A 26,184-nucleotide genomic window follows, 5' to 3' on the forward strand; every position below is an offset into this window, starting at 1 on the left:
CTTGTCCTTAAACCTCAGTCCCTGAAATCCAGGGGAAGCTGCCCAGGGAACTGCATCCCCTCCTTCAGCCGGGATAGCTCTCCCATGGGTCTCCGTGCCCTTCCCTTTCAGCCTCGGGAAAGCAAAGGCATATTTTCCCCTGGGGACTTCCCCCACCCGTGGGGGCAGAGGAAGGCTCAGAGAGGGGAAGCCAGGCTTCAGAGAAGGGGAGGCTGTTGTGTTTTCATTCTTGCCCTGAGGATGCTGCTTCAAGCATGGCGGTAATAGGACACGTGAATCCCCCAGGCTTGTCCTCCGCCCACCAGCCCCTGACACTGCTCTCTGGCTGATGTGGGGGTAGGAAGGTGGTGCTTGGCGCAGAGCAGGACCCCTCCAGCCGGTCGGGTCAGCCTCCCTATGCCTGAGGCTGCTTTAAACCTCTGGATACCTCCCTGCAGGGGTTTGGGAGCCCTACTGAGCACCACCTGTAGAAAATCAGGTCATTGTGAAGACAAGTATGTATACCTGCATGTAAGTAGGCTTCCTCCCACCAGGTGTTTGCCTGGCTTTCTCCACCAGTTATTCGGGTGTGTCCACATGTCACCTCCTCAGAGGAATTCCCCTCACCACCCTTGGACAACAGCCCCTTATTCACCCCCTCGAGTCTGGCATCATCCTAGGCAGAGGGGACAAGGGTAAAGGAGGGATCAAGTGACACTCAGAGCTGAGGGAATGGCAGGAGATGAGGTGGCCACAGGCCAGAACAGACGGGGGTGTCAGCCACAGTACGGGCTGTGGCTTGTGTTCTGAGTCTGAAAAGGAGGGATATGATCTGATTTACACTTTTAAGAGATCATTCTGGCTGCCACTACGGATGTGGGGAGAATGGTGACAACAGGAGGAGGGGGACCAGTTCAGAGGCCATCGGAAGCCACGACGTGGCTTAGACTGTGCTGGTAGCAATAGAGATGGGGCGAGGAGGTCAGATTTGGGATATGGATGGGAAGAGGGAATGGACAGGAATCCCTGATGGAGCTGGATGTGATGTGTAAGGGAAAGAGACATGAAGTCTCCTTCTTAGGGTTCTGTCCCCAGCCACTGGAAGAATGACAATTCCTCATATGCAGTTAGCCCAGAACTGTTCTGAACGCTTGACATATTTTAAAGCTGTTTAAATTTGACAACACTCCTATGGACTAGGTGTTATTATTGTCCTCATTTTACAGAAGAAGAAATTGAGGCACAGAGAGTTTAATCCATTTACATAATTTCACATGGCTAGCAAGTGGGAAAGCTGGGATTTGAACTCAGTGTTTATTACATGTCCTCCCGGGATTTGAACTCAGTGTTTATTACATGTCCTCCCTCTTTATGAAAAAGCAGATTAACTCTGCTAGGGAAGGCTGGGGGATGAATGTGGCTTAGGGGAGCGGTAGGGTGTGAATCCAGAGTTCTGGTTTGGATGTGTTCAGGGGAGATGCCTTTTAAACATCCAAGTTGTGTGTAGGACTCTGGTCCTAGGTGGCAGGGAGGGAGCATTTGGGGCTGGAGTAGTAACCATGGCAAGGAGAAAGGAGAGGATGGAAACTGATCTTTCAGAGCAGCCCATCATGGCTTCGGGGCATCTGGAAGGTGTTGAGGAAATTATTCTAGAGGCATGCTTGTTTCCATCTGGACAACCCATGAAAAGCCCCGATTTTGCTCCAGAAAAACTGCTTGTGCACACATGCAACGTCTTCCACCCAGTTTCAGGGAGCTCATGGGCCCTCGGAGCCATCCACGGGCCATTCTGCTGTTACTGTCAAACCTTCCCTCACCACCGGCAACAACCAGATGTCACTACATCCCATCGGGTCTGACGGGTCCTCTGACTAAGCCTCCAGAGGTCCCAGCACTCTGTCTACGGGGGGTAGGAACCACCCTGACAGAAAGGCAAGCTCTCTGGAGGGTAAGCATTGAGTCACTTTGGAATGCCTGAGCAGAGCGGAGCTCCTCACCCACCCCTCCACCCACAGGGGTCACAACTGTTTGCTTTGGGCATGGCCCATGTAGATGGGCCCACACGAAGTCTTTTGCTCTTTCATTCATCTGTAGGTGATGTCATTAACCTGGTTACTCTCTAGGTTTAAAGACAAGACTACTCATCGTGGGCATTTGCTGCTGTCCCTGTGTGTGTGTTTGGGCTGCCTGGCAACCAGCCCTCTTCCGCTTCGGAGGGAATCCCCGTGTGTGAGTCTCGGGGGAAGGAGGAGCCATCAGGTGCTCCCACTTCTCACCCCTGTAGAGCTTGAAGGCGCCCCATCCTGGCCCAGGCAATTGGGGCCTCTGACCTGGGATGGGTAAGGTGCAGGGACAGAAGAGAATTCCTCTGGGGCTGTGGCAGCTTGACCAGGAGACCATGTGTGAAGGCTGAGTTTCATGCCCAAGGGCAGCAGGCCCAGCAGTGGCATCCTGACTGTAGCGTGGCCTTGGGTGGGTCTCCTGCCACCAGCTGGCCTTGTGATGTTTCCCCAGCGTGGTCCTCCAGTCTCCCAACGGATGACATCTGTGTGGGTCCCCACATCCATTCAGGAGGCTCCTTTCCTGCTGAAGCCAGTCAGCCAGTTCTGTGCCCATCACCGTGGACTCCCCCTGCCCTGGCTGTGCTGAGCTGCCACCCGGCTCTGCCTTCAGTAACAGTGTTTGGCCTTTTTTTTCTTCCCGTCCCTGAAGTTAGGATTCCTGGTCTGTCAAAGCCTTCCTGGGTGACTCCTGCCGGATCCCCACTGGTGCCCAGTACAGAGGAGGGCTCCTCTCCCAGCAAAGTCTCTGCAAGCCGTGAGCAGCCAGCCCCGATCACAAAGGTTGTAACTACAATGGTCATGTGTCGGGGACAATCTTTTGATTTTCCTGGCTCTAAATGAGGTTTGACTAGTCATCAAATCTCCCTGTCTCCTGTCTCTGAAACTTTTGTTCTGACTTCACAGGACCAATCAAGGCTGGATCTACCTCCCAAGGAAGATGGCCAGCCTCCAAGTTGGAGACAGGGCTGGGAGGCACCCAGCTTCTCTTGGGTAGGGCCCGGGCTATGGCTGGGTGATGGCTGGGCCAGGATAGAGATGTCACAGCTTTTCCAAAAGCAGTGGGTGCCTGCAGGGTCCTCCACACTAGGCTGGAACAAAGCATCCTTTTCAAGAAGGAGGGAAAACCAGCAGCTCCTGACTCACGACCGTGTCCTCCTGCAGACAGTATGCAGCTAAGGGGTCCCATCTGTGCGTGGGCTCACATCTCATGGCCAGTGCCCCGGGCTGGGCGGAGCTTCACCGATGCCCGCTACCCACAGCCCTGGGGGTTGTTGAAATCCTGAGCCACTTCCATCCTGGTTGGTACATAGCTGCTGCTCTGAGCTTCTACCCCCAGCCAGACTACGACCTGCCCATCATCACCCTGGTCCTTCTGCAAAAGCCCCCAGACCGCCCCACAATCCAGCAGCTGGAGGGTCCCACCTGGCACAGCCAGCACCTCCAGGTTCTGGTGGGTCAGGACCAGAGACTAAAAATTTTGGGTGTCACTCTTGCCCACAAGGGTTCTCAGAGCCCATTCACTCCTGATTTGTTTCCTGTCACCAGCACGCGGCTGCCCAGTCCTGGCACCAAACTAATGTCCAGCCTGTCCCCCTTACCTGCTTCAGGTCCCGCCTCCTCCAGAAAACTGTCCTGATTCCATAGTCCACAGACCTTGCCCTCCCACCCACATTACACTGTCTTCCTCCAGCCTCATATGGACCCTGCTTCACCAAGATGCCTCGCTTGAAGGTGGCTGAGAGTCTTAAACTCATCATTGCCCAGTTGATTGGATACAGATCCCCCTGCCTTTTTGTTACCTGGTAGCAGGTAAGTGATGCCAGGACCTCTGGGGCCAAGGCCCAAGAGGGGAGTGTCCCAGGAAGGTCAGGTCATCTATGGTTGGGCGGCCTGAGTAGGGAAATTCTTGAGTGAGGCCAAGTTAGGAGGACCCCAGGGCTAGGAGCCGTGAACAATGCTGAGCTGGTCAGCGGTCAGAGCAGGTACACACAGGTGGGGCTTAGGCAGAGGGATGATCAAAGGTGACCCAGAGCAGAGAGAGACAGAGCAGGGGGGTGTGGTAGGAGGTCAGCTTAGTCACTACTCCTGCACGGGGGTGGGGCATTCCCTCTGGGCCAAGATGGGCTTGGGGTGACAGGCTCCTGCTGGACCGGAGGGAGGCCAGGCAGCACCTACACAGGCCAGGGAGACGTCCAGCCACCCCCACTTGGCAAGGAGGCTGCAGTGAGGGCGGTCTTGCTGCGCCGTGGCACGTACCAGGGGTGTGAAATTTCGGAAACTCAAATCACGTTTTCCCATAATGTGTCCTGATTGCTCAGAAACTGCCCTCCTCCACTGCCAGGGTTCAGTGGCTCCTGACATACTGACTTTTAATCTCTCTCTTCCCCGTCAATTAGCGAGTTTAACTTTCTGCTGTGGCGCTGACGAAAGCCACTATTCGGCGCCAGACCCAGATCCTGCAGGAGGGATTCCGTCACTGTGGAGATGGAATCCGGGCGCGGCGCTCCCACTCAGCCGCTGGGTGTTCCTCGGGGCTGACTCACAGCCCAGGGCGTGGCAGGAGGCCGTCCTTGTGGACCCCAAACCCTTCCTTCCTTCCCCACCCGGTTCCAGACCATGACCTCTGCCGGCCAGCTGTTTACCCCTGGTACCCGCTGCGTGCTACTAAAACCTGCTACCCCGGGAGCCCCTGGCCCAGCCCACAGGAGCCAACCTTTGGCCTCATTGGCTCTCAGCCACCCCCGGACACCCAGAGAGGAGTGACTCAGGTTGCACACAGTGGCTCCAGATGACCTCAGGTGACTCACAGCAAACAGAATGACGTTAACACCCAGTGTTTCACTTACCAATTCACCTTGTCATTTACCCGGCAGAGGCTGTCACCATTTCCCAGCAGGTTTACCCAGCTTGTGGGCAGGCCGGCTGCAGTCCCAGCTTTGCCTGTCCTGACACCAAGAGTCTCCATCTGGCTGCATATACGGTCAAGTCCCTGGGGGAGCACTGGCCGTCACTGAAGTCGCGGGCCTCCTGAGGGATCTCAATTTAATTGGGCATCTGTGTTTCGAGAGCTTTCCAGGTGATTCGAATGTGCAGCCAAGGTTGAAAGCCACGGCTCTCACATTAGATTCTTTTGGGGAGAAGGATGCTAAACAGACACGCTATTTCCACCCCCGACATGGTCATGACACAGCACAGCCTGGCTCTAGCCCTCGGTCGCTGGGCCTCTGGTGTGAACTCAGCTGGGCTCATTTCTGACCTGTAATTATTTCTGTATCTAAGTCTTTCTCCTTGAGTTTTCATAACTTTTAGTTTCTACTTCATTCTCTGGGCTGTGAGTTGAGCGTCTCATTCTGTAGAACACCACTGAAGGCAAATTATTACATTACAAAAAAATCTAGTTACTGGAAAGTAGGTTGAGAAGAAAATAAGAAAGGTCATCTTATTCTTGCAGTTACAGATCCTGCACCTAAACTCTGCTTTGCTTCCCTTATGTGTGTGTAGTGTTTTTTTTACGTCAACACTTTGTTATAAATCTTTTGCTTGTTTGTTTTAGCCTTTTAAACTTTAGAGACTTCTGAACATACACAGACGTAGACAGAATACTGTCATAAACCAGCGCACACCTACCACCCCCTCAACCCCAGCAATGGCCAAGCGGGTTGCATCCCCCCCCACCGTCAGCTTAGCCCATCTTCTATTATTTTGAAACAAATCCCAGATAGCATACGATTGCATTTCGAAACGTTCTAGTACATCACTACAAAAGAATGCTTTTTACATTACAACCAGCAGTTCCTAGTGTTTAAGTTTCTCATTTGTCTCAAAATTGTCATTAGCAGAGTTTTCAAAAAACAGTTTGACTCAGGGTTCAAATGAGGTTCACGTGTTCAATTTGGATGCTCTGACTTTTAAGCCTGTTTTAATCTATAAGTTACTCCTCCATCTTTTCTCCCCTTGCAATTCGTTTGTTGAAGACACTGGGTTGTTTATTCTGGAGACTTGTGCACAATCTCTGTCCCTGTTTTTCCTGTAAATTGGCACTCGATCTAGAGCTTAATCACATTCAGGTTTGTTTTGAGTGGTGGGAAATTCTTCCAGCAAGAGGCACATGACGTCTGGTTGTCTCCTTCTGTGATATTAGATGCTGCAGACGATCAATGCCTGAATCTTTTGAAATATCACTGTTTCAAAATAGTGATTTCAGGGTCTATCATTGTCTCCTTCGTAGAAGCATGCCAGCTTATAAAGGAAGGGGGACTGACAGAATCAGACAGACATCACTACCTACCGTTTGACACCCAGAATAACTGCTTGGTTTCCTCCTTTTGTTTACCATTTTCAAAGTAATAAATTACTTTCCTAGCATCCTCCAACAGGGAACAATGAGAGTTGTTTAGTTTTCAGTATTACTATGAATTCATGGATTTTTAACACATTTGATGTGTTTCAATTCATTTCAGTTAATATTCTTATCGATGCTCAAGTGACCCTGTTCTGACCAGTGGGAATCTCTTCCAGTTGGTTCCTGAACCCTTTAAACATGACCTGAGAAGTCTTGCACATTTTAAACAAGCCTCATCTTGTCCATTTCCTGCCTAGACCTAGAATCGGCCATTTCTCCCAAAGCCCTGATGCCTTTCGGTGGGAAGTGGTGTTTGGAGATCTCACTTCGGATGTCCAGAATTTACGTATTCTTTTATCTGACCACAGTGTCCCCAGATTTTAGTCTCTCTATCCTGGTCTTAAGAGTAGCTGTTGGCTTTAGTTCTGAGGCCACTAGCACTGAATCCACAAATGTTGGCTAGCATTAGGTGGGGAGAGACAAAGACAATCTTGAACATAGGCAGAAGTGGAGGGGGAGAGGGGAGGAAGCCTTCCAGAGCAATGTTTCTCAAACATTAATGTGCATACAAATCACCTGGTGATCTTGTTGAAAGGCAGAGTCTGCTTTAGCAGGTCTGGGCGGCCTGAGAGGCTGCACATCTAACAAGCCCCCAAGGGATGCAGGGATGTTGGTCCACAGCCGCACTGAGTGGCCAGGATCAATGAGCAGTAAGTAGTAAGCAGGTTGTTGGCACTAAATGCTAAAGGATCTCGGGGGTGGGGGGGGGCGATGAGGGAGACTTCATAGAGGAGGTGGCATTTTTGGTGTGACTTTTTTAAAACCTCAGGAGCCACGGCAACAGAGTAGTGGCATCTTCATTTTTAAACTTAAATATATATATATATATATATATATATATATATTATTAAGAGATCAAAGGGAACAAATCATAAAGGTACAGCTTGATCCTGTTTTTGAGATCTAATTCACAACTGTAGAATTCACACCTTTCAAGTGTACACTTCAGTATAGCCACAGAGTTGTACAACCATTGCCACTAATTCCAGAACATTTCCATTCCCCGCCTAAAGAAATCCCACATCCATTAGCAGTCACTCCCCACTTCCCTCTCCCCCAGCCCCTGGCAGTCAGTAATCCATTTTCTATCTCTGTGGAATTGGCTCTTCTGGACTTTTTTATAAATAAAATCATACAATATGTCATCTTTTGTGACTGTTTTCTTTCACTTAAGCATGTTTCCAAGGTCCGTTCATGTCATAGCATGTATCAGGCCATCATTCCTTTTTACGGCTGAGTAATATTCCATGGTATGAATAGATCACATTTTCTTTATCAGTCATCAACAGCTGAGGGACATCTGGGTTATAGCCGCCTCTCAGCTATTACGAATAATGCTGAATTCATTATAATGAAGAATGCTATTATGAACAATGCTGCCACTCACAGATACTTTTTGTGTGTGGCATATATTTTCAGGTTTTTGGGGCATGTACCTAGGAGTGGAATTGCTGGCTCGTAGTGGTAACTCCATGCTAAATTTTTTTTTTTTTGAGGACCTGCACCATCTAACATCTGCAGTTTGATGAATAACATTTTACACAGAGCACACAATCATGTCACCACCACCCAGATCAAGAAATAGGATGTTATCAGCACTCTAGTGCCCTCCCCTGCACCTCTACCCTGTCTTCCCTCCCGGCCCCACCCTCGCCCTGCAGGTAACCACTAGTGTGACTTCTATCACCACTGCTGGCTGGGACTTTAAGAGGTAGACCTGGAGGAACACTCCCTGTGGTGAGAGCAGCGTTAGCGAAGACACAATGAACAAGGCAGGGCAATGTCAGCTTTACTTCCTTCTTTGTGGACAGGCATCCAGATTTTCCTGTGGTACCAATGCCTGTTGAGCAAACAGTGTGTGAGACCCCCTTGGCAGCTGCTCAGGTCTTGCTCCCAAAATTCCGTCCCCGACACAGCCTGAAACTGTCATGGCCCGCCAGCCCACCGTCTGGAATGTTACCACTTCGAGATGAATTTGGGTACTCTTGGAAAGTCACACACGTCCCTGGGTGGGCCAGTCTGCCACACAGCAGGGCACGTTTGTTTATAGGACTACCTGGCTGCCAACCCTGAGCTGAGGAGGGCAGCTGCGGGTCTGGAGGTGTGGACGGGGAGTGGAGAGGAGAAAGCTCCCGAGCGTGGTGGCCACGACCCGCAGGGCAGGCGGGGTCGTGCTGCAGGGGCTCCGGGCTTGCTCCCTGCAGTCCCAGGCTCTGCAGAAATTGTCCCAAGTCAGGGTCTAGAAAGGGAAGTGGGAGGAAGCCAAAGACAAACTTTTGAAGGTTCTATATTGTATACACACCAGCAGGGATGGAAGCCAACCTCCCCTCCTCTTCCCCAGGGTCCTCCTGCTCCTGCTTGGCTCCCCTACTTCTTCTCTCCCCACGTGGTCGTCCCTCTCCTCCGCTCTGCCCTTCCCCTGTTCCTTTTCTCCGACCTCAGAACAGGAAATAGTCTCGTTTGTTCTAGTATCTCTCTATTAGAGATTTATAAGGCTTAGGGGGCTGGCCTCCATCTAACTATTGTGATGGCACCCCTTATGCAAAAGGCATGGTCTTGCTCTATGTCTGGCTCACAGCAGGTGCTCACCAAAGGCTGGTTAAGTAAATAAAGGAGTGGCCTCACTTTTTTGTGAGTTCCAAATATTAGATGTTGGAGTGGCCTTTTGGAGTGGACCCCTATGTGGGTGACCACTGGCTCTCCTGTAGGCACAAATGAGAGGTGTCAGGAGTCCTGGGCTCCCACAAGATTCCAAAGATAAAGCCAGGAGGGGCCTCAGGGCCCAGACCTCCAATCCTGTCTGATTTTCTTTCTTGCCTCTTTGCAGCTTTTCCTTCCTGGAGAGGTCAGTGGGCAGGGACCAGTGGGGTCACAGCGCCCTCTGCTGGTGTTTTCGTAGTAGGCTTTTGCATACTTGGGTTCACAGAGACATACACCCTTGTTTTTAATGGGCTTGGGCAAGGCTGGGAGTGAGGATTTTGAGTTTTATTACAGGCCCACTTCTCATGAATGTCAAGACTGAAGGTGGTACTTGGTGATAAAAATGGATAAAAGGGTGGGCTCCCGGGCTTTAATAATTTAATTGAAAACAGGTTTTGTTTTGTTCTCACAACCTCCCCAGCCCAAGTGCCTAAGTGTCAGGTGGAAAGAGCTTCTACTCCAGGCTCGGTGCCACATCTCTGATGCCCATGGGGCCTTTCACACGCTTTTAAGAGGCACAGGTATGGTTTTTCCTAAGTGAACTGAGAGGCTTTCCCCCAAGAAAGAGAAGCAATCTTGCCCACAGCAGGACTGGCTCCCAGACAGAGGCTGGCACTGAGCTTCCGCTAGTCATAGCGAAGCTTGGTCCCCCTCTCCAGAGCCCGGCAGATACTAAAGAGCTCTCATCTCGAGGGGTAGCGGGCAACCCACAGAGGTACAGAACCCACGGCCAAACTAACCCAGACCACGGGCAGCCCCTGGCTCAGAGGGAGGTCCCCTATTTTGCACACACCTGAGGGCATGCAGAGAGCACGACTTCTGACTATAGTGAGCACTCGCGTCACCTGGGAGGTCTCATTAAAACGCGGGTCCTGGTTCGGTAGGGCTGGCACTCAGCCTGGCACTCCGCATTTCTAACAAGTTCCAGATACTGCTGACACTGCTGGCTCAGGGACCACACAGTTAGACGCAAGAGGGTAGAGGAAGAAGATTCTGACATCGGGATGCTCAGGTTCAAATTTCAGATCTGCCACTTACTTTGTGACCTTGGACAGATTACTTTCATTACCTTCTCTCTCTGAGCCGACTCCTCCTGTATAAAATGGGGAGAAGGACCGTTTAAATGTCTGTTCAATGTCTATTCAGTGGGAAGGCAGGCAGAATGACTTCATAGGGTTGTTGTAAGAATAAGATAAAACAATGCAGAGGAAGCTCTGAGCGCAGAGCCTGCGGGATCCGGGACAGAGTAGGTATCTTTACACTCACCTGTCCCTTCGGAGAGTGTCCATCAGTCCCCTGCTGTGCCCTCAGCACCGTCCTAGCGCCTGGAATAGAGCTGTGGCCGAAACACCACCTCTGCTCTCAAGGAACCCACATTCCGGCAGGAGACAGACAACAAACAAGTGAAGTGTTTAAGCTGCCATTGGTGCTCAGGGTGCTGGAGAGGAAGATACAGCAGAGTGAGGACGATAAGGAACCCTGGGGCGGGGATACTGTTATCTGTGCAGAGTAACAGGGAACGTGTCACCGAGAGAGGTACTTTTGAGTGGACGGCCACGTGGAGAGCTGAGGAAACGGGAGGGGATATTTGCGAGTGCAAAGGCCCTGAGGTGAGAATGCACGTGGCGGGTTTGAAGAGGGAGGAAAACAGCGGCGGGAGCCGCGCGAGGTGGCGGCAGGGCCGCGCGTGCGCAGTGGGGGTGCCGGAGGCAGGGCTGACCCGGAGGCACGGCCGGCCCTGAGCGTGGATTCCGCTCCGAGAGGAACGGGAACCTCGAGGGTGCTGAGCAGAAGAGCAACGTGATCGAACTAACTTTCTAAAAGGACAAGCTTGGCTTGCTGGGGAGAGACCGCAGGGACTCCTCCTCTACTCCCGGACGTTGTAATCGCTCAGCCCGGAGAGGAGGGTGGCAGACCACTGCGGGTGGGATGATACGCACTGAGCGAGTGTCACTCACGGCTAGAAACATACAGCCATTTTCACTGGTTTTCTGTTGTCCTTTTAAATTGTCCTTTTGGTGAGATGAAGCCACCCCCTTTCTCCGGATGAACATTTGGACAATGCATGACTTCACGGGTCACTCCCAGGAAACAGAAAGGTCCCAGGTGCTTTCCATCAGAAAGGACGTCAGGAAATCTCAGCTGACTTTGTCTCCATCCTTAAGGGTCCTTCCCGGGCCATCGTTCTCTTCCTTAAAATAAGGGGGAAAAATTATGAAATTTGTTATACAAATAATGCATAGAAATAATGCATAGAAAAGTTAGAAATTATAGTTAAGTACAAAGAATGACCTAAATTGTCACAATCCTGCTACTCAGAGAAAACCACTGTTATTCTTGTGTGTATCCTGTCTTTTCAGTTTGTGCATGCCTCCCTATGTGAGTGTGCACACACACACACATAAAAATTTTTACCAAAAACGGGACTATAATACTATTTCATAATTTGCTTTTTTTTCATTTAACCTTATATTATTCATAACTCTTGATGGTATCAAATATATTTCAACAACATACTATTCTTTTTTAAATTTTTATTGTTTGATTTATAATGTTGTATTAGTTTCTGGTGTACAGCATAGTGATTCAGTTATACACACATATATATGTTCTTTTTCATATTCTTTTTCATTACAGGTTACTCCAAGCCATTGAATATAGTTGCCTCTGCTCTACAGTAGGACCTTATTGTTTATCTATTCTGTACATCATAGTTTATATCAGCCAATCCCAAACTCCTAATTTATCCCACCCTCCTCCCTTCCCCCCTGCTAACCATAAGTTTATTTTCTATGTCTATGAGTCTCTTTCTGTTTTTTAAATAAGTTCATTTGTGTCTTTTTTTTTTTTTTAGATTCCACATATAAGTTATATCATAAGGTATTTGACTGATTTACCTCACTTGGAATGATGACCTCCAGGTACATCCATGTTCAACAACAAATAATAAAATTAAAATTATTTTTAATGTCAGTGGAACACTCCATTTTATGGGTGTGCCATAATTTATTTAACCAACTGGTGTCCGCTTATGTTGTTTCTGATTTTTCCAAACATAAATGACTCTGTGTTGAGTACCCTGTAGCTAAATCCTGGCAGCCATCTGCAGTGTTTTCCTATCTTTCAAAGCATCCGATATGTATCACCAAATTGCCCCTCAGAAATACTGCATAAATTAGACTATTATTGGAGTTGCTCATCGCCTCACAAATTCATTGCTCATAAAAAACAAAACAGAACAGAACAAAGCCCCCTCGGTCACCACGTTTAAAAGCTGGTATTGGTATCAGCCTGTCCAGTGGGCAGAATCTCCCGCATTCTCCTCCATCACCTGCTGAGGGCACGTCCTTCACCTTCTCGGTCCCCTGTGGTTGGACCTGGGGTTGGGCTCTCAGACTCACTGTACAATCTCCAGAATTGAGACTTGGATTGTGTTTGGCTGCATTTTGTCCTGATATAGAGAGAAGAACCAGAGCCACCTTGATCACAGGCACAGGAGGGTAAATCACCTTTGAAATACTGAAGGGAGTTCAGGGAGGGCTCTGTGGCCCCCTTAGGGAGGTGGATGGGTAGCCCGTTGCCATGGAAACGGATACACTCAGACCTGTGGCATCTGGTAGGGATGGGGCTCCCCTCTGTCAGGTAGACGCCTGAGCCCATCCTCACCCACCTTCTGAGGCTGGCTGTAGCCTGTAACCTGGGAGAAGGGAGGCTGTGGGGGGGGGGGGCGCCGTGCCAGGGCCCAGGGCAGTGAGGGAAATGGATGACACAGTCCGGCCTCATCCCGGCCCTGCCCACCTAATTGCTGCCAGGTGACTCACCCTCCTGGTTCTCTGGTGACTGCTTGAGTTGGGGCTTGGAGCCACAGCACCTGTTCCCCGTGGGTGGGCTGGGTGAGCCCATCACTCCGCGGGAATCAGACACCAGAGTGACAGGAGGGGTGCTGCGTTACCAGTCCCCATACCACTCTCATATTTTCCTGTTGATTGATTTCCTCATACACATCACTACACCCGTAAGAACCAGGGTCATTATCCCCATGTTCCAGATGGAAACACTGAGTCTCAGGGAGGTGAAGTGACTTACCTGCTGCCACAGCACTGATTCATGTCTAGACCAAGCTGACCCGAGGTCTGTCCTACCTCATCTCATTGCCCTTGGAAGTACTGGCAGCCCCCGAGAGTCACAGAGCACTGGCCCAGGAGTCAGGAAATCTGGGTTCAGGTCCTGGCTTTGCTGCAAATGGGCTGTGTGACTGAGGGCACCTCACTGTGCCTCTTTGGGCCCCAGAATCCTCATTATAAGTTGAAGAGATCAGACCAGATAATCTCCGAGGGTCTTCTAACTGCAGGGCCTAGTTCAGGCTTGTCTGGTGGTAAGTAACTGCCACTCTGCGGTCCAGGGGCCCAGGGGCTCTCACTGAGCCAAGGCAGGGGCCAGCAGGGCCGGGCCAGACACTGGCTCTTGCATCCCCCTCTCCGGAACTGCATGGTCTCCGCTTCTCTCAGCGTCTCCATTTCATTCTTCTCTTCACAAAGTGGTTTCCTTTTTCCATAGATCAGCAATCTCTGCTTCTTTGGCTGATGGTGGCAGATGTCTCCCCATCTCCTGATTACAAATCCTCAATTCTGGGGGCTGAGTCTCACCAAATTCCAATCTCAAATTTCCAGGGAAAGGAGTCCGATTGGGCAGATGGCCACCTTGCTCTGATGAAGTGGGTCCTGCAGCACACAGAAGTGATGCCCCAAGTCAGGGAAGTGCCCCCCAAGAGGCTCTGCACACAGGACAGGAATAGCGCATTTGGGAGGAGAGACAAGGTTAAGTACGATTTCCTTCCAGATGAGGTGACATTGAGACCCACTGAAAAGGCACACACTCACCAGCAAAGCTGGCCCACGCGCAGTGTCAGCAGGAATGACAGGCTGCGGCTCCCCAAAGGTCCATCCCCAAGGACAGACATGACAGCTGTGTGACAGCCAGGCAAACCTGCCCCGTAACGCACGGTGGTGTCCTTCTGTTGCCTCTACGATGGATGACACGGAACCGGGGCACAGGGGAGCTTGGGAAGGGTTAAGGGACAGGGACTGCAGAAACCACTGCCCCCAGCCCTGGGGGCTTGATCAGCAGGGCACAACCACTTGCACTCAGCTGATCCTGGCAGCTGTTTCCCTGACGACCTTGTTTTTGTGCTTCAGATTGGCACTGGTGTTATCTACTGCTGCCTGACAACCTGCCTCCAAATCTAGCAACTTGAATCAACAGGCATTTATTATTTCACAGTTTCTGCAGGTCAGGTGTGTAAGAGACATCTAACTGGGCTCTGGTTCAAGGTCATCTTGCGAGGCTGCAGTCAAGATGTGGGCCAGGACTACGTCATCTCTGGGCTTGGCTGGGGCTGGAAGACGACTCCTCTCATCTTGGCAGGAGGCACGCGGCCCTTCCCCTAGGACCGCTTGGGTGGCCCACCACATGGCAGTGAGCTTTACCCAGGATAAGCGTCCAAGAGACAGCAAGACGGAAGCCACATGCCTTTTATGATTTCGCCTCGGAAGACATCATCACTTCTGCCATATTCTGTTCTTCACTATGTCTAGCTCTCCCTCAAGGGGAGAGGAATTAGCTTCTTCTTGAAAGAGTTTCAGAGAATTTCTGGGCCTATTTTAAAACCACTCCAACACAGAACTGAGCGAGGCAGTGTTCCCAAGCGTTTGGAGGTTTGAGGGTCCCCTTTGGTAGGCAGAATATTGGCCCCCAAAGATACCCATGTTCTAATCCCCAGAGCCTGCTAACATGTTCTGTTACATGGCAGAGGGGGGGGCAAGACTGGTCATCAGGTGACCTTAAGTCCAGGAGAGCATCCTGGATTCCCAGGTGAGCCCAGTGAAATCACAAGTGTCCTTGAAAGCAGAATCAGGAGGCAGGAGAATCTGTGTTGCAGAGTGAGGCAGACTTGACTGGCCACTGCTGGCTTTGGGGAGGGAAGGAGGCCATGAGGCTGGGAATGCAGGCAGCCTCTGGGATCTGAAAAAGGCAAGACTCTCCTCTGAGTCTCCAGAAGGAATGCAGACCTGCCAAGACCTTGACTGTAGCCCAGTGAGACCAATTTTGACCCAATTTTGTGTTGTCTTATGCCATTAAATGTGTGGTAATCTGTTACAGCTGCAACAGGAAACTAACAGCAGGCTATACCCACCCTTCTCCTTCCCCCACCCCAATCCACTTCTGCTTTCATCACCGGCTAATGATGGTTGTGCTTATTTATACATGGTCCATATTTTTAATAGACGAGTCTACCATCTCTCCTTTAAAACTATAAGCTCCTTGAGGGCAAGGCCTGTGTTTTATTTTGCTTTTGGTTGTTCTTTAAATGTATATCAGAAGCACCCAAGGCATCGCTCATGATGATGTAGACGTTAAGAACTTGATCGGGGGGGAGGGTATAGCTCAAGCAGTAGAGTGCATGCTTAGCATGCATGAGGTCCTAGGTTCAATCCCCAGTACCTCCTCTAAAAATAAAAAGCCAAGTAAACCTAATTACCTACCCCCACCAAAAAAAAATTAAAAATCAAAAAAGAAAATACATTAAAAAAAAGAACTTGATCAATTATTTACAATAGCCAAGACATGGAAACAACCTAAATGTCCATCAACAGATGACTGGATAAAGAAGCTGTGGTATATTTATATAATGGAATACTACTCAGCCATAAAAAATAAAATAATGCCATTTGCAGCAACATGGATGGAACTGGAGGATATCATTCTAAGTGAAGTAAGCCAGAAAGAGAAAGAAAAATACCGTATGCTATCACTTATAGGTGGAATCTAAAAAGAAGACAAACGAACTTATTTACAAAACAGAAACAGACTCAGACATAGAAAACAAACTTATGGTTACTAGAGGGGGAAAGGGAGTGGGAAGGGATAAATTGGGAGTTCAAGATTTGCAAATACTAAAATATATATAATGTAAACAAGTTTCTACTATATAGTACAGGGAACAATATTCAATATCTTGCAGTAACTTATGTATGACTGAAGCATTGTGCTGCACACCAGAAATTGACACAACACTGTAAACTGATTACACTTCAATAAAATATATATATAAAATTTTAAAAAATAAAAAAAGAACTTGGTCATTTGCTGGACCATCTAAAAGCTGAAGCAGCCAACTTAGCAAAGAGATGAAACAAGAAAGAGCTGGTGAGAAAAAAATATGGAACCCCATTAATTCCTCCTTCACTGAACCACACCCATGGCGGGGAGGTTTGCTGAAATACGGTTTTCCCTGTATCTTTGCTCTTATTTCAAGCCAGCAGGCAAGCTTCATCTTCCTCAGTTGAGAGATCTGGGGCCGGACAGAGTGGAGTGGTAGGCGGTTAATGGCTCATCCCCACCTTCAAAGGTCTCTGAAGGGCTAGGTCTTCTTTGAGGAGGGGTGGGGTAGGGGTGAGGAAACCTTCCAGAAGGTAAGGAGGATGGGTCCTTAGAATCCAAGAAAGGGATCCAGTTCATACAAGGAGCGGAGCCTCAAGTCCTGCTTGGGGACAAGACCCCAGAGGGAAGCAGTACTGGCTACACACTGGGCGCCCCGGACACACACGCGCGCACACACACACACACACATATTCTGGGATCACACAGAATGGCATCTCATATCTTCAGGGCCAGTCCTTTTGACCTGGGACTTTTGCAGAACTGGGGGAAGTGTCAGGAGGCGATGGGGGGAGGGGGAGGGGAAAGACCCCAAGGATGACCCCAAGAATTTTCCACTAAACCATCAGGAAGCACGAGGAAGGGTTGGGGTCTGAAATACGCTGATTTTGATCCAAAAGAAGTGACACCGCACACTCAAGCTGGGGGCTGATATTCATAATGCTGACTCCCACTTTGGCTTTAAAGGAAGATCTTCCTCTCCGGGTGGAGGGAGCCGGGGCAGGGTGGTATTCGTGAGGGCAGAGCCTTGCAGCTCACGGAGTCCAAGGCTCAAGGAGTCGGGGGAGGTGAACCGGAGCAGAGCTGCCCACAGTCCTGCCGCGGCTCTAGGTGGGAAGCACGTCCTCCGTCACACAGGAGTTGAAGCACAAATAAATCAGAAGGCAGATCCAGATGCCAAGGGTGAATAGGGTGCCCAGGCCTGGTGTGGAACTGTCCTGTTGCATGGAGAGAAAGTCAGGAGCCTGAGGCAGGTTCAGCTCAGCAGCTACAGAGGCACCCTCCCCTCCATGGGGTCTCTGGGCAGCAGCCACCAGGCTGGGCTGAATGAGTCCTTCCTGTGCCACATCCTCCAAGACTGAGTGCGTGGGGCGGGGGCTGGGGGGATGGCAGCGTCTGCACAACCTGGGTGAGATTTGCCAGGAATGCACCCTGGGCACACTGCCTTTGGGAGGCCCGGGCACCCGATTGAGACAAGGCGCTTGCATGGATCTACCTACCCCTGATTGTAGTTGTTCTTTGGGGCACACAACAAACATTTCTCCTGTGGAGGACAGAAACAGCACAAGAAAGGTCATTTTTCACTGGTCCAAGATGGCCAGCCTGCTGGGCACCTCATCGAGTCTTGCTAGAGGAAAGGACAGAACGGTACAGTTGCACTTGGGGGGCAGGCACATTTGGGGTTGGGTCCTACTTGGTCAGGGTTTAGGAATCTCCTCAGACCTAGAGGCCAAGCCCCCAGAGCAGACTCAAGACTAGGACAGCACCCCAGGCTGGGAGAGGAGTGGAACCAGTCCCTTTACAGGGAGTGAGAGGGCCCAGGGGAGGTCGGGGGAGAACAGGAGTCCGGGGTGTCGCATCAGTGCAGGGTGAGGGAGGGCTTCACTTACACAGCAGGTCTCACACTGGTGAAGGGAATCCACTGGGTCCTTTTTCGGTTTTTGCAGCGCCATCATCTTCTTTTGAAGACCGAGCGGTGCTCCCTCAGCTCCATCCCTTTTCTTGAGACGGAGCTGTGGGTCTGTGTCCGTCTTTCCTATCAGCCTGAGTTCTTGCTGCTCCTTTCCTCTTCTAAGGGGACTGGGGAGTCAGGGAGGGGCAGAGTCGGGGAGATAATTTCCAACGTGAAAGGAGATAACCAGTAGCATGGGTGACCGCGGAAGGCCTTGACTCTAAGCCATGGGACAAGAGAAACCAAGACAGCTCCTCGAAGAGTCTGGGGATCCTCTGAACCCCAAGGACATTTAACAAAGTGAGGGAGGAGGTTCTTTAGGGGTGAGGAGAGATGGGTGCAGGTTACACTTACAGCTTGCTGTTCTGTATATTCATTAAAACATCCATCTTCTCATCCATATCCTTTTGCATTTCCTTCAGGAGAGAATTCAAAGCTAGAATCATCATCTTGAAGGGCTTCTGACACCCCTTCTCTTGCCTCACTTTGCAAACCATTCAGAGACCACCTCAGCACCTTACTTCCTCAAGAATCCTCACTGGCCCTGGGTGAGGTGACTTCTACGATGTACAGGGCACGTACCAGCTCTCCCTTTCCCTTCCCCTATTCCATGGTGAAGCTGAGGCATAGACAGAGTCATGAGGGGCTTGTCCAAACTCTCCATGTGGGTCAGAGGCCAGGATCTGTTTTGCCTGATCTCACACTTGGATAGAACCATTATCTGCCTTGGGCCAATGCCTATAAAATCATGGAACCAAGAAAATAAATCTTTTGACCCCCAAAGACACTTCTGACTCCAGAGCTTCACTGTGCACCTAGATTCTGTGTATTTGGATTTGCTCCATCTTTTAATACTGGAGGAAATTGTCAACACAAAATAAAACTGACAGAAGTTCAAATGGCATTTCACATTCATTATTCACTAAGAACTGAAAGAAGAATAAAATTTTCTTGGCGAAGTTTAAATCTATAAAATTTGACCTGAAGAAACTGAATAGAAGCAGTGGTCACAAAAGAGATCCTAAGATGGCAGATGTTACTGACATTATCTGTTATGTACAAAAACAGGGTTGGACTGAACATCACAGAATACAAGTGAAAAATAATCTGCTTCAAGGAAAACCATTTTGTTAAAATATGAAAGACATGGGAAGAGTTTACTGATCTGAGGCAGAAAATTGATCAAGGAATTACACTGTGAAGTGGAAATGATTTTTAAAAAAAAAAACCTTCTTGAAAAGCATTTTTAAATGTTGGTATAAATTTTGAATAAAATATTTGTATTCATAAAGTCAAAATATCCTTGAAGTCAAAATGTCCCTGGGTCCGAAACATCAGAGTCAAAATATCCCATCTTTTAAAAAGTCTCACCATCACTTCAAACTCATGTCCCAAACTGACCTCCTCATTTTCTCTTCTAATTCAGCTGTTTCCCAACTATCCTTGTCACCACCACCATTTTCTTCTAACCGTCCGGATGAAGACTCTGGTGTCATCATGGATGCTTCGCCACGGATGATTCATGCTGAATCAGTCACCAAGAATGCTATTTTTCCAGCGATGCATCTTTCAGATTTACCCCTTTCCTTCTGTTCTTACACCTGGTCCAGCTTCCTTCACCTTGAGCGGGGATGCGGCTTCCGGTTTGACAGCCTGGCTCCAGACGGCCCCCACCGGCGCCCCCGCGCCCCCAGGCCACCGTGCACACAGCTGACAGCTCAGCTTTCGGAAGCGCCGCTCCTAGCAGGTTCTTTGATTAAGACTCTCCAGAGGCCTCTCACTGCTTACACAACCAAGTCCCAACCTGTCTGCCTGTCTTTCAAAAGCCTTCGTTATCCCCTGCCTTTGTGCTCGCTCCATTTTCCTGCTCAGGGTGTCCCCCAGCGATCCCACTTTCACGACTGATCTCCCCACTGACCGCGATGTGCTTCGCCTTCAGCCGGCGCCCATGCTGTGTGCAAGCTGCTTCCGCGCCCGAAATAGCCTCCTTTGTGTCTTGTGATACCCAGTCCTACCCACTAACAGAACGCTCACTGTGTTCACATTTTAATACAGAGATAATATATGCCCTTGGTAGAAAATTCGGACCATACAGAGGTATACGAAAGAAAAAGAATTAATCTCATCACCTAGCAATGACTGATGTCAACCCTTTTGGTATATTTCTTTCCAGTCTTTTTTCCATATATTTACTTACCTATTTGTAGAGGGGAGTAGACTGACCTATCTATCTATCTATTTATTTATTTTCATTGAAGTGTAGTTGGTTTACAAAGTTGTGTTAATTCCTGGTGTACAGCATAGTGATTCAGTTAATATGTATATATTCCTTTTCATATTCTTTTTCATTACAGGCTATTACAAGGTATTGACTATAGTTCCCTGTGCTGTACAGTATAAACTTGTTTTTCTATTTTATATATACCAGTCAGTATCTGCAAATTTTTTTTTACCTAGTTGAGATAAGCCTGTATATATTATTTGTATCTTGTTTTTTAACTTCTAAGTATTCTTTCTAAACAGTCTCCTATTGTTCTTAATTTTCATTATATGTGTATATCATAATTTGCTCGGCTACCCCTCTACTGTTGAAAATTGTGGTTGTTTATGCATTTTTGCTATTATAGATAATCCTGTGATGAACATCTTTTTATATATACCCATGCTGGCATTTCTGAGCATTCTCATAGGTTAAATTCTGTCACTGAGTTTTGATATTTTTTGATTGTCCAAATCCTTTTCAGTTTTGCACAATGCCCTCCCACCAGCAGTACAAGAGCATTCCTAAAAACATACACACACAAAAAAACACACACAAAAAAAGAAAAAAGAAACAGAAAAAACCCCACGTACAATGAATATTTTGTATCATAAGGAAAATGATGCTGTTAAGTCATTTTCAAGAAACAAGTTTCAAAAGCATAATATAAAATTGGATGGATTTATAACAAAATATATACAGAAAGTAAAAACAAAAAAAACAAATAGACAAGAGCAATCCTGTCTTGCTTTGTTTTTTGTTTTTTTGTTTTTTTCCTGTCTTGCTTTGTAATTGCCATAAAGTCAAACTCGGCTGATTTGAGTGTGGCAGTTATCGCAGTATTATTTTCATTTGCATTTATTTGATTATTCATGAGGGAAAGCTTTTTAACATATTCATTGCTTTTTAGTTATATTCTTCTGTGGATTGCTCATACATACCCTTTGCCCATTTTCCTATTTGGTTCTTACAGATTTGTGTGCACTTTATATGTTACTTATAAAAACCTTTTGTCTATGTCTATCATATTTGTGGAAAATTGTTTCCCCAAAACTGCTGGTTACTTTTTAATTCTGTGTATGGTGCTTTTTGGTTATAATTTTTTTAATTTTTATACTATTAAATGTATATTTCTTTTGTGATTTCTTCCACTGTATTTATATTTAGACCATCCAGTTAAATACATAGTTTCTTATTGATTTTTATGTTTTGAATTCACTTTATAAACTGTTTCAGTTTACAGTGTTAAGAGAATTAAGTTTTTCCTCATACAGTCAAGCAATGTTCTTAATATTAATAATCCCTCTCTTCTCACTGATAATTCAGAAAATCAGCTTTATTATATTTTAAGTTTTATAGAGCTGTGGTGCCCAGCTTTGAGTATATAATTGAATCAGCTGGGGATCTTTAAAAATTACCAATGCCTGGACCTCATATTAAGAGGTTCTGATTGAATTGCTAAGGGGCACAGGCAGGTGTAAAGTGGAGGCAGGTCAAAGGCACAGTACAGGTGATTCCAACATGCAGCCAATGTTGGTAACTACTGCTAAAGTGGTGAGGACCTGGTTCTCATCAGGGGCAATTACCTGAATCACTTATTTGAATTTTGAACAACTGTGCCCGCCTTAGGGGTTTTATTCAGTTCATTTGTAGCAGGGACTGGGTAAACGGATTTCAGAAATACTCACAAGTGAGTCTCAGGGCATCCCTGGTAGAGAGGCTGGTACAGGGTTTTCTATGCTGGTTTCTTTCATTTGTCTGGTGACCCTTGGGCTACACTGCCTTGATTTGATTACTGTGACTTTATTATGAATGTTAGAATCTGGTAGGGGTAGTGTCCCCTTATAGCTCCAGAAAAATGTATAGATGAATGCTTTTGCCTATTTATGCTTCTACATTGCTTGTTCTCAAACTTCTACCTGGGGGACATGAACAAAATCCAAAGGCGCAAGCCCCATCCAAACAGGACCTGGGCTCTGTTTCCTCTATTAGTGCCCCAGGTGATTCTGAAACTCACCAAAGTCTGAGAACCACTATTCTAGAATCTAGAAGATCCTTTTAGTAATTATTGAGTTCAAAAATAATCTTATTGGGCTCTTGGTTAGATTTGCATTAAGCTTCCAATGCATCCTTCAAGGCTTACCTTGAGACTCACTTACTTTAAAAGGACTTTTCTGGTTACCCCAGCCCTCATTCATTCCTCACTTCTCCAAACTCCTAATTCATTGACAGCCAGTCATCATTTAGCTTGGTACTTGCTATTTAATTCTTTCTTGCAGTAGAGTTTGGGTCTCTTACTAGCTTGTAAGTACTCACAGGGCAGGCTCTGGCATCTCCCTCCATGATTCCTAGTATGATACTGGCCCATGGAGGGCACTCAAGAAATGCTTACCTTCATAATCTCCACGAATTCCTGGAGTTTATCAAAATCCTTGTCCATTACATCCTTTATCTAGTGAGGAAGAAAGGCACAGAACATACTATTGAATATGGAGCTGTCTCTGGGGCATTTTAAGCAAAGTAGCTGCTACTCTGGAATGAGATGGATAAAGCTTAACGAGTGGACTAACAATGGCCTGTTAAAGCCACTTTCTTTCCAAGAGTCTATGAAGGGACTTGGGTGCAGTGCCACCGAGTCACCACCAGCAGCAGCCTGGGCACAGCTTGGATCTGGCCACTGCAAGTCTTCCACGTGGAGCTCAGACCACAGATTCAATTACACCTTCTTGCTTGAGCATTTCCCTTGTTCACAAGTATACTGTGGGTGGTTCCATCAAAGAAACAAGAAGAGGGCTCTTGCTCTGCTGCTTGCTCAGGGGAGATGAATAAGGGGAGGTGAATAATTGGTCCCTGACTGCCCCCAAGTTCCAAGATAGCCTCTCTCCCTTTGTCACTAAGGTTGTATCTCCCCACCCGTATTGATGAGACACTTCGGAGAGTCTTTATCACTCAAACATTGTGTTTAAGCATCAAACAAGTAAGAAATACATAACTTAAACACTCTAGAGGATTCGGGCTCAGGAAGTTTGATTGCTTGTTCCGTGCAGTTCCTCATTTCCTTTGTTATTCACAGTTAGGCACTGCATTTTCCTTGAAGCTACCCTTTTTCTCCATGTGATGGGAAATCCTATCCTGTTACCTGTTTTATCTCCTCCATTTTTTCCTTGAGCTCTTCCCTCACCTCCCTGAGTTCATTCTGAGGAAATAAAATAGAGAAGGGGTAAAGAAACGTCTTGGATGGAAGGGAAAAGGTCCAAAGGAGAAAAGGAAAGACCCTGAGGCATTGCCAAAGAGGAGCAGAGATAGTTGTGAGTAGGGAGGAAGGAAAGGGGGCTGTTAAGAAAAATAGACAGTGGGACACCCACCCATCCGGCACCTCCAGATGTGATGTACTCTGAAACAGTCATAACTTCGCTCGGTGACGCGACTGCCAAAAATGCACAGCCTAAGTCTAATGGTGAGGAAGCCTCAGACAACCCAGATTCAGGGTCACTCTACAAAATGACCTTTCATCCTCAAAAATGTCCCAAAAGACAAGGCTGAAGAGCTGGTCCAGGTGAAAAAAGACTAAAGAGATACAGAAACTGGATGCAAAGTGTGATTCTGGACTGGCTCCCAGTCCAAAAAGGTGTCTTTTCACTTGTTGTGAAAGACATTCATGAGGTAACTGGTGGAATTAAAATAAGGGCTGTAGATGAAAACTGTATCAATGTTAATTTCCTGATTTTGCTATTTCAGTAATTGTACGGTGGCTGTGTAAGAGAGGGTTCTTGTTTTTAGGACCTATACATTGAAATTTGAGAGAAACATATGCTCACAAGTGGTTCAGGAAATATATATATTATATATATGGGTGTGTGAATATGAGAGAAAGTGAAAACAATGATAAAATGCCAACATTCAGGGAATCTGGGTGAACTCATTGTACCACTTATTGAAAATTTTCTATAAGTCTGAAATTATTTAAAAATATAGAGTTAAAAAAAAAGAGCCAAAAGTAGGGGGCAGGATGTGCTCAGTGGTGGAGCATGTGCTTGACATGCATGAGGTCCTGGGTTCAATCCAATAATAATCATATCAATAATAATATCAATAATAATAATAATAAATTTAATTACCTCCCCCCAAAAAACAAAACAAAACAAGAAACAGGAGGAATGAGTCACAAAAGCTGGTGCAGAATCGTAAATGCCAGCAGTTTATCCGCAGTAGAAGTTGTTCTGTCGGGCCCCCCCTCTTCCCTGTGCTGATCCAACCTCCTGCCTCCTGGGTCCACACACCTACCTTTAGCTCCTTTGTCCCTCCTGGTTTGGTAAATGGCCCTTCTTGTTTAACGCCTTTGTAGTCATATGTCTGTTGGTTGAAAGCAGAAACACAGACAATTGGAAATCGCAGGTGTGGGGTGGCTGAGACAGGAGGCATCGCCCCGAGTTTTTGTTCCTCCCTTTGGGCCAGGGCAGAGGTGAGAGCTGGTGGCCTGGCCCCACCTGCACAGAGGTGTCCTCAGTCCTTCTCTCTCGCCCAGCTCATCTCATCCTACCCCTTCCTGGCCCACTGGGCCTCAGCTCTGTCCCCGGCACAGCCAAGCTCACTCCCACCTCGGGGCCTGTGGACGCCGCTGCCTCCCCCCGCTGAGCCCTTCCTCAGCCTCGCGGTGGCCGCCGACTCGCCCTTCAGCCCTCAGCTCAAACGAAGGCCCTTCCTGACCACCCGGCCCACGGCGGCCACCCAGTCACGTCTCCCTGCTTTCATTCTCTGCATCGTAGGCAACACGACCGACCTTTTCCCTGCTTATGCACGTGTGTATCTGATTCAAGTGTGCAGTTCTCTGAGAGCAGACAGCTTGTCTGTCCCTCAGTGTCTCCCCCAGCACCTGGGACAAGTCTTGGGCACCAGCAACAGCGAAAGCCCCCTGACTAAAGACACCTCCCCACGGGCCTCAGGCCCGGCTGCCGGCATGGCCTCAAAAAAGCTTCTTACTTTGATCGGCTCTGGCTTCAATTCCAGGCAAACTGCCTTGTAGTTCTTGCTCTGCGGAGAGAGGGGTTTGGGATTCGGCCTGTCAGGCATCAGGATTGGGAGAATAAAACTCTTCACCTAACCTGGCCTGTCCACATGCGCTCGAGCCCAGGCCCACGGGGCCCCCAGCACGCGAGCCCGGGCCGCTCAGACTCAGCCAGGGTCTGCCCTCACGAGCAGCACCTGCCCGGGGAGCACTGCGAGGGAACTGAAGGAGGCAGTCTAAGTATTATATCAGGAGCACCGGCTTTGAAAGTGGACAGACTTGAATTCTAGTCTCAGCTCTCCTCCTTACTGGCTGTGGTGACTTAGCCGAGTTATTTAGTCTCTCTGAGCCTCCGTTTCTTCATCTGTAAATTGGGGGTGATAATTACATTCATCTAATGAGGTTCTCATGCACCTTAAACATGCAGGTCAGATGTGGGCCTGGCCCAGGTCATGGCTCCCAGAGGGGTCGGAGTGGGTGGGGCGTTTCAGTGCTCCTTGTCCCTAAAGGGTCCTTCCCACTCCAGCACGAGGGGTTCGTTCCCCACCCTCCTTCCAGGCTGAGAGGCCACATCATGCTTCGAAGGAGAGAGAAAAGCCCGGGTTCGCTGGGGCATTCTCCCTCCCTCCCCACCCCCCACCTCCATTCAGCGGGGGCTCACGGGGCGCCCAGCAGCGTCTCCCCTTACCGGGCTTGTTTTCTTCAGCTCTGCCCTCTTGGCCGACATGATGGAGGAGGCCAGAGTGTTCTTCGACTTCTCAACCTCCCCACAACGGGCCCCCGTGACCAGGCCACTGTCCTATGCAGGTTACAGGCCAAGGTGAGGGCAGGATGACCACCTCTCTGTGTGCGGAACAGCTGAGGTCACAATGCCCAGGACCTACA

At 48.4% G+C, this 26,184-nt stretch overlaps 1 protein-coding gene across 2 annotated transcripts; it reads right to left on the bottom strand.

Moving 5' to 3' along the window:
• Nucleotides 1-17,004: 17,004 nt before the first annotated feature.
• Nucleotides 17,005-26,158, bottom strand: TEX35 (testis expressed 35). Of its 2 annotated transcripts, none has more exons than XM_031688798.2 (9): nt 25,988-26,158; nt 25,275-25,325; nt 24,579-24,647; nt 23,434-23,490; nt 22,687-22,746; nt 18,389-18,450; nt 17,973-18,162; nt 17,583-17,626; nt 17,005-17,300 (listed from the first exon to the last, which is right to left on the bottom strand). In XM_031688798.2, the coding sequence occupies exons 1-9, from the start codon at nt 26,024-26,026 to the stop codon at nt 17,240-17,242; spliced, it is 633 nt and encodes a 210-aa protein (XP_031544658.2). In that variant the 5' UTR covers nt 26,027-26,158; the 3' UTR covers nt 17,005-17,239. The 2 variants fall into 2 exon arrangements, 1 of the variants encoding a protein (XP_031544658.2); XR_012062691.1 differs by having other exon boundaries at nt 17,245-17,300; nt 17,583-17,710.
• Nucleotides 26,159-26,184: the final 26 nt, after the last annotated feature.

This window comes from Vicugna pacos, chromosome 21 (assembly GCF_048564905.1).
Source record: "Vicugna pacos chromosome 21, VicPac4, whole genome shotgun sequence".
Taxonomy (NCBI): domain Eukaryota; kingdom Metazoa; phylum Chordata; class Mammalia; order Artiodactyla; family Camelidae; genus Vicugna; species Vicugna pacos.

Bases quoted from the DNA above. Each gene is read 5' to 3' on its own strand.
- TEX35 (XM_031688798.2), bottom strand. From the start codon at position 26,026: ATGTCGGCCAAGAGGGCAGAGCTGAAGAAAACAAGCCCG. The intron at 24,648-25,274 runs GTAAGAAGCTTT...TTCAACCAACAG, and splicing joins TGAAGCCAGAGCCGATCAAA to ACATATGACTACAAAGGCGT. The intron at 18,163-18,388 runs GTAAGTGTAACC...CTGACTCCCCAG, and splicing joins AATATACAGAACAGCAAGCT to TCCCCTTAGAAGAGGAAAGG.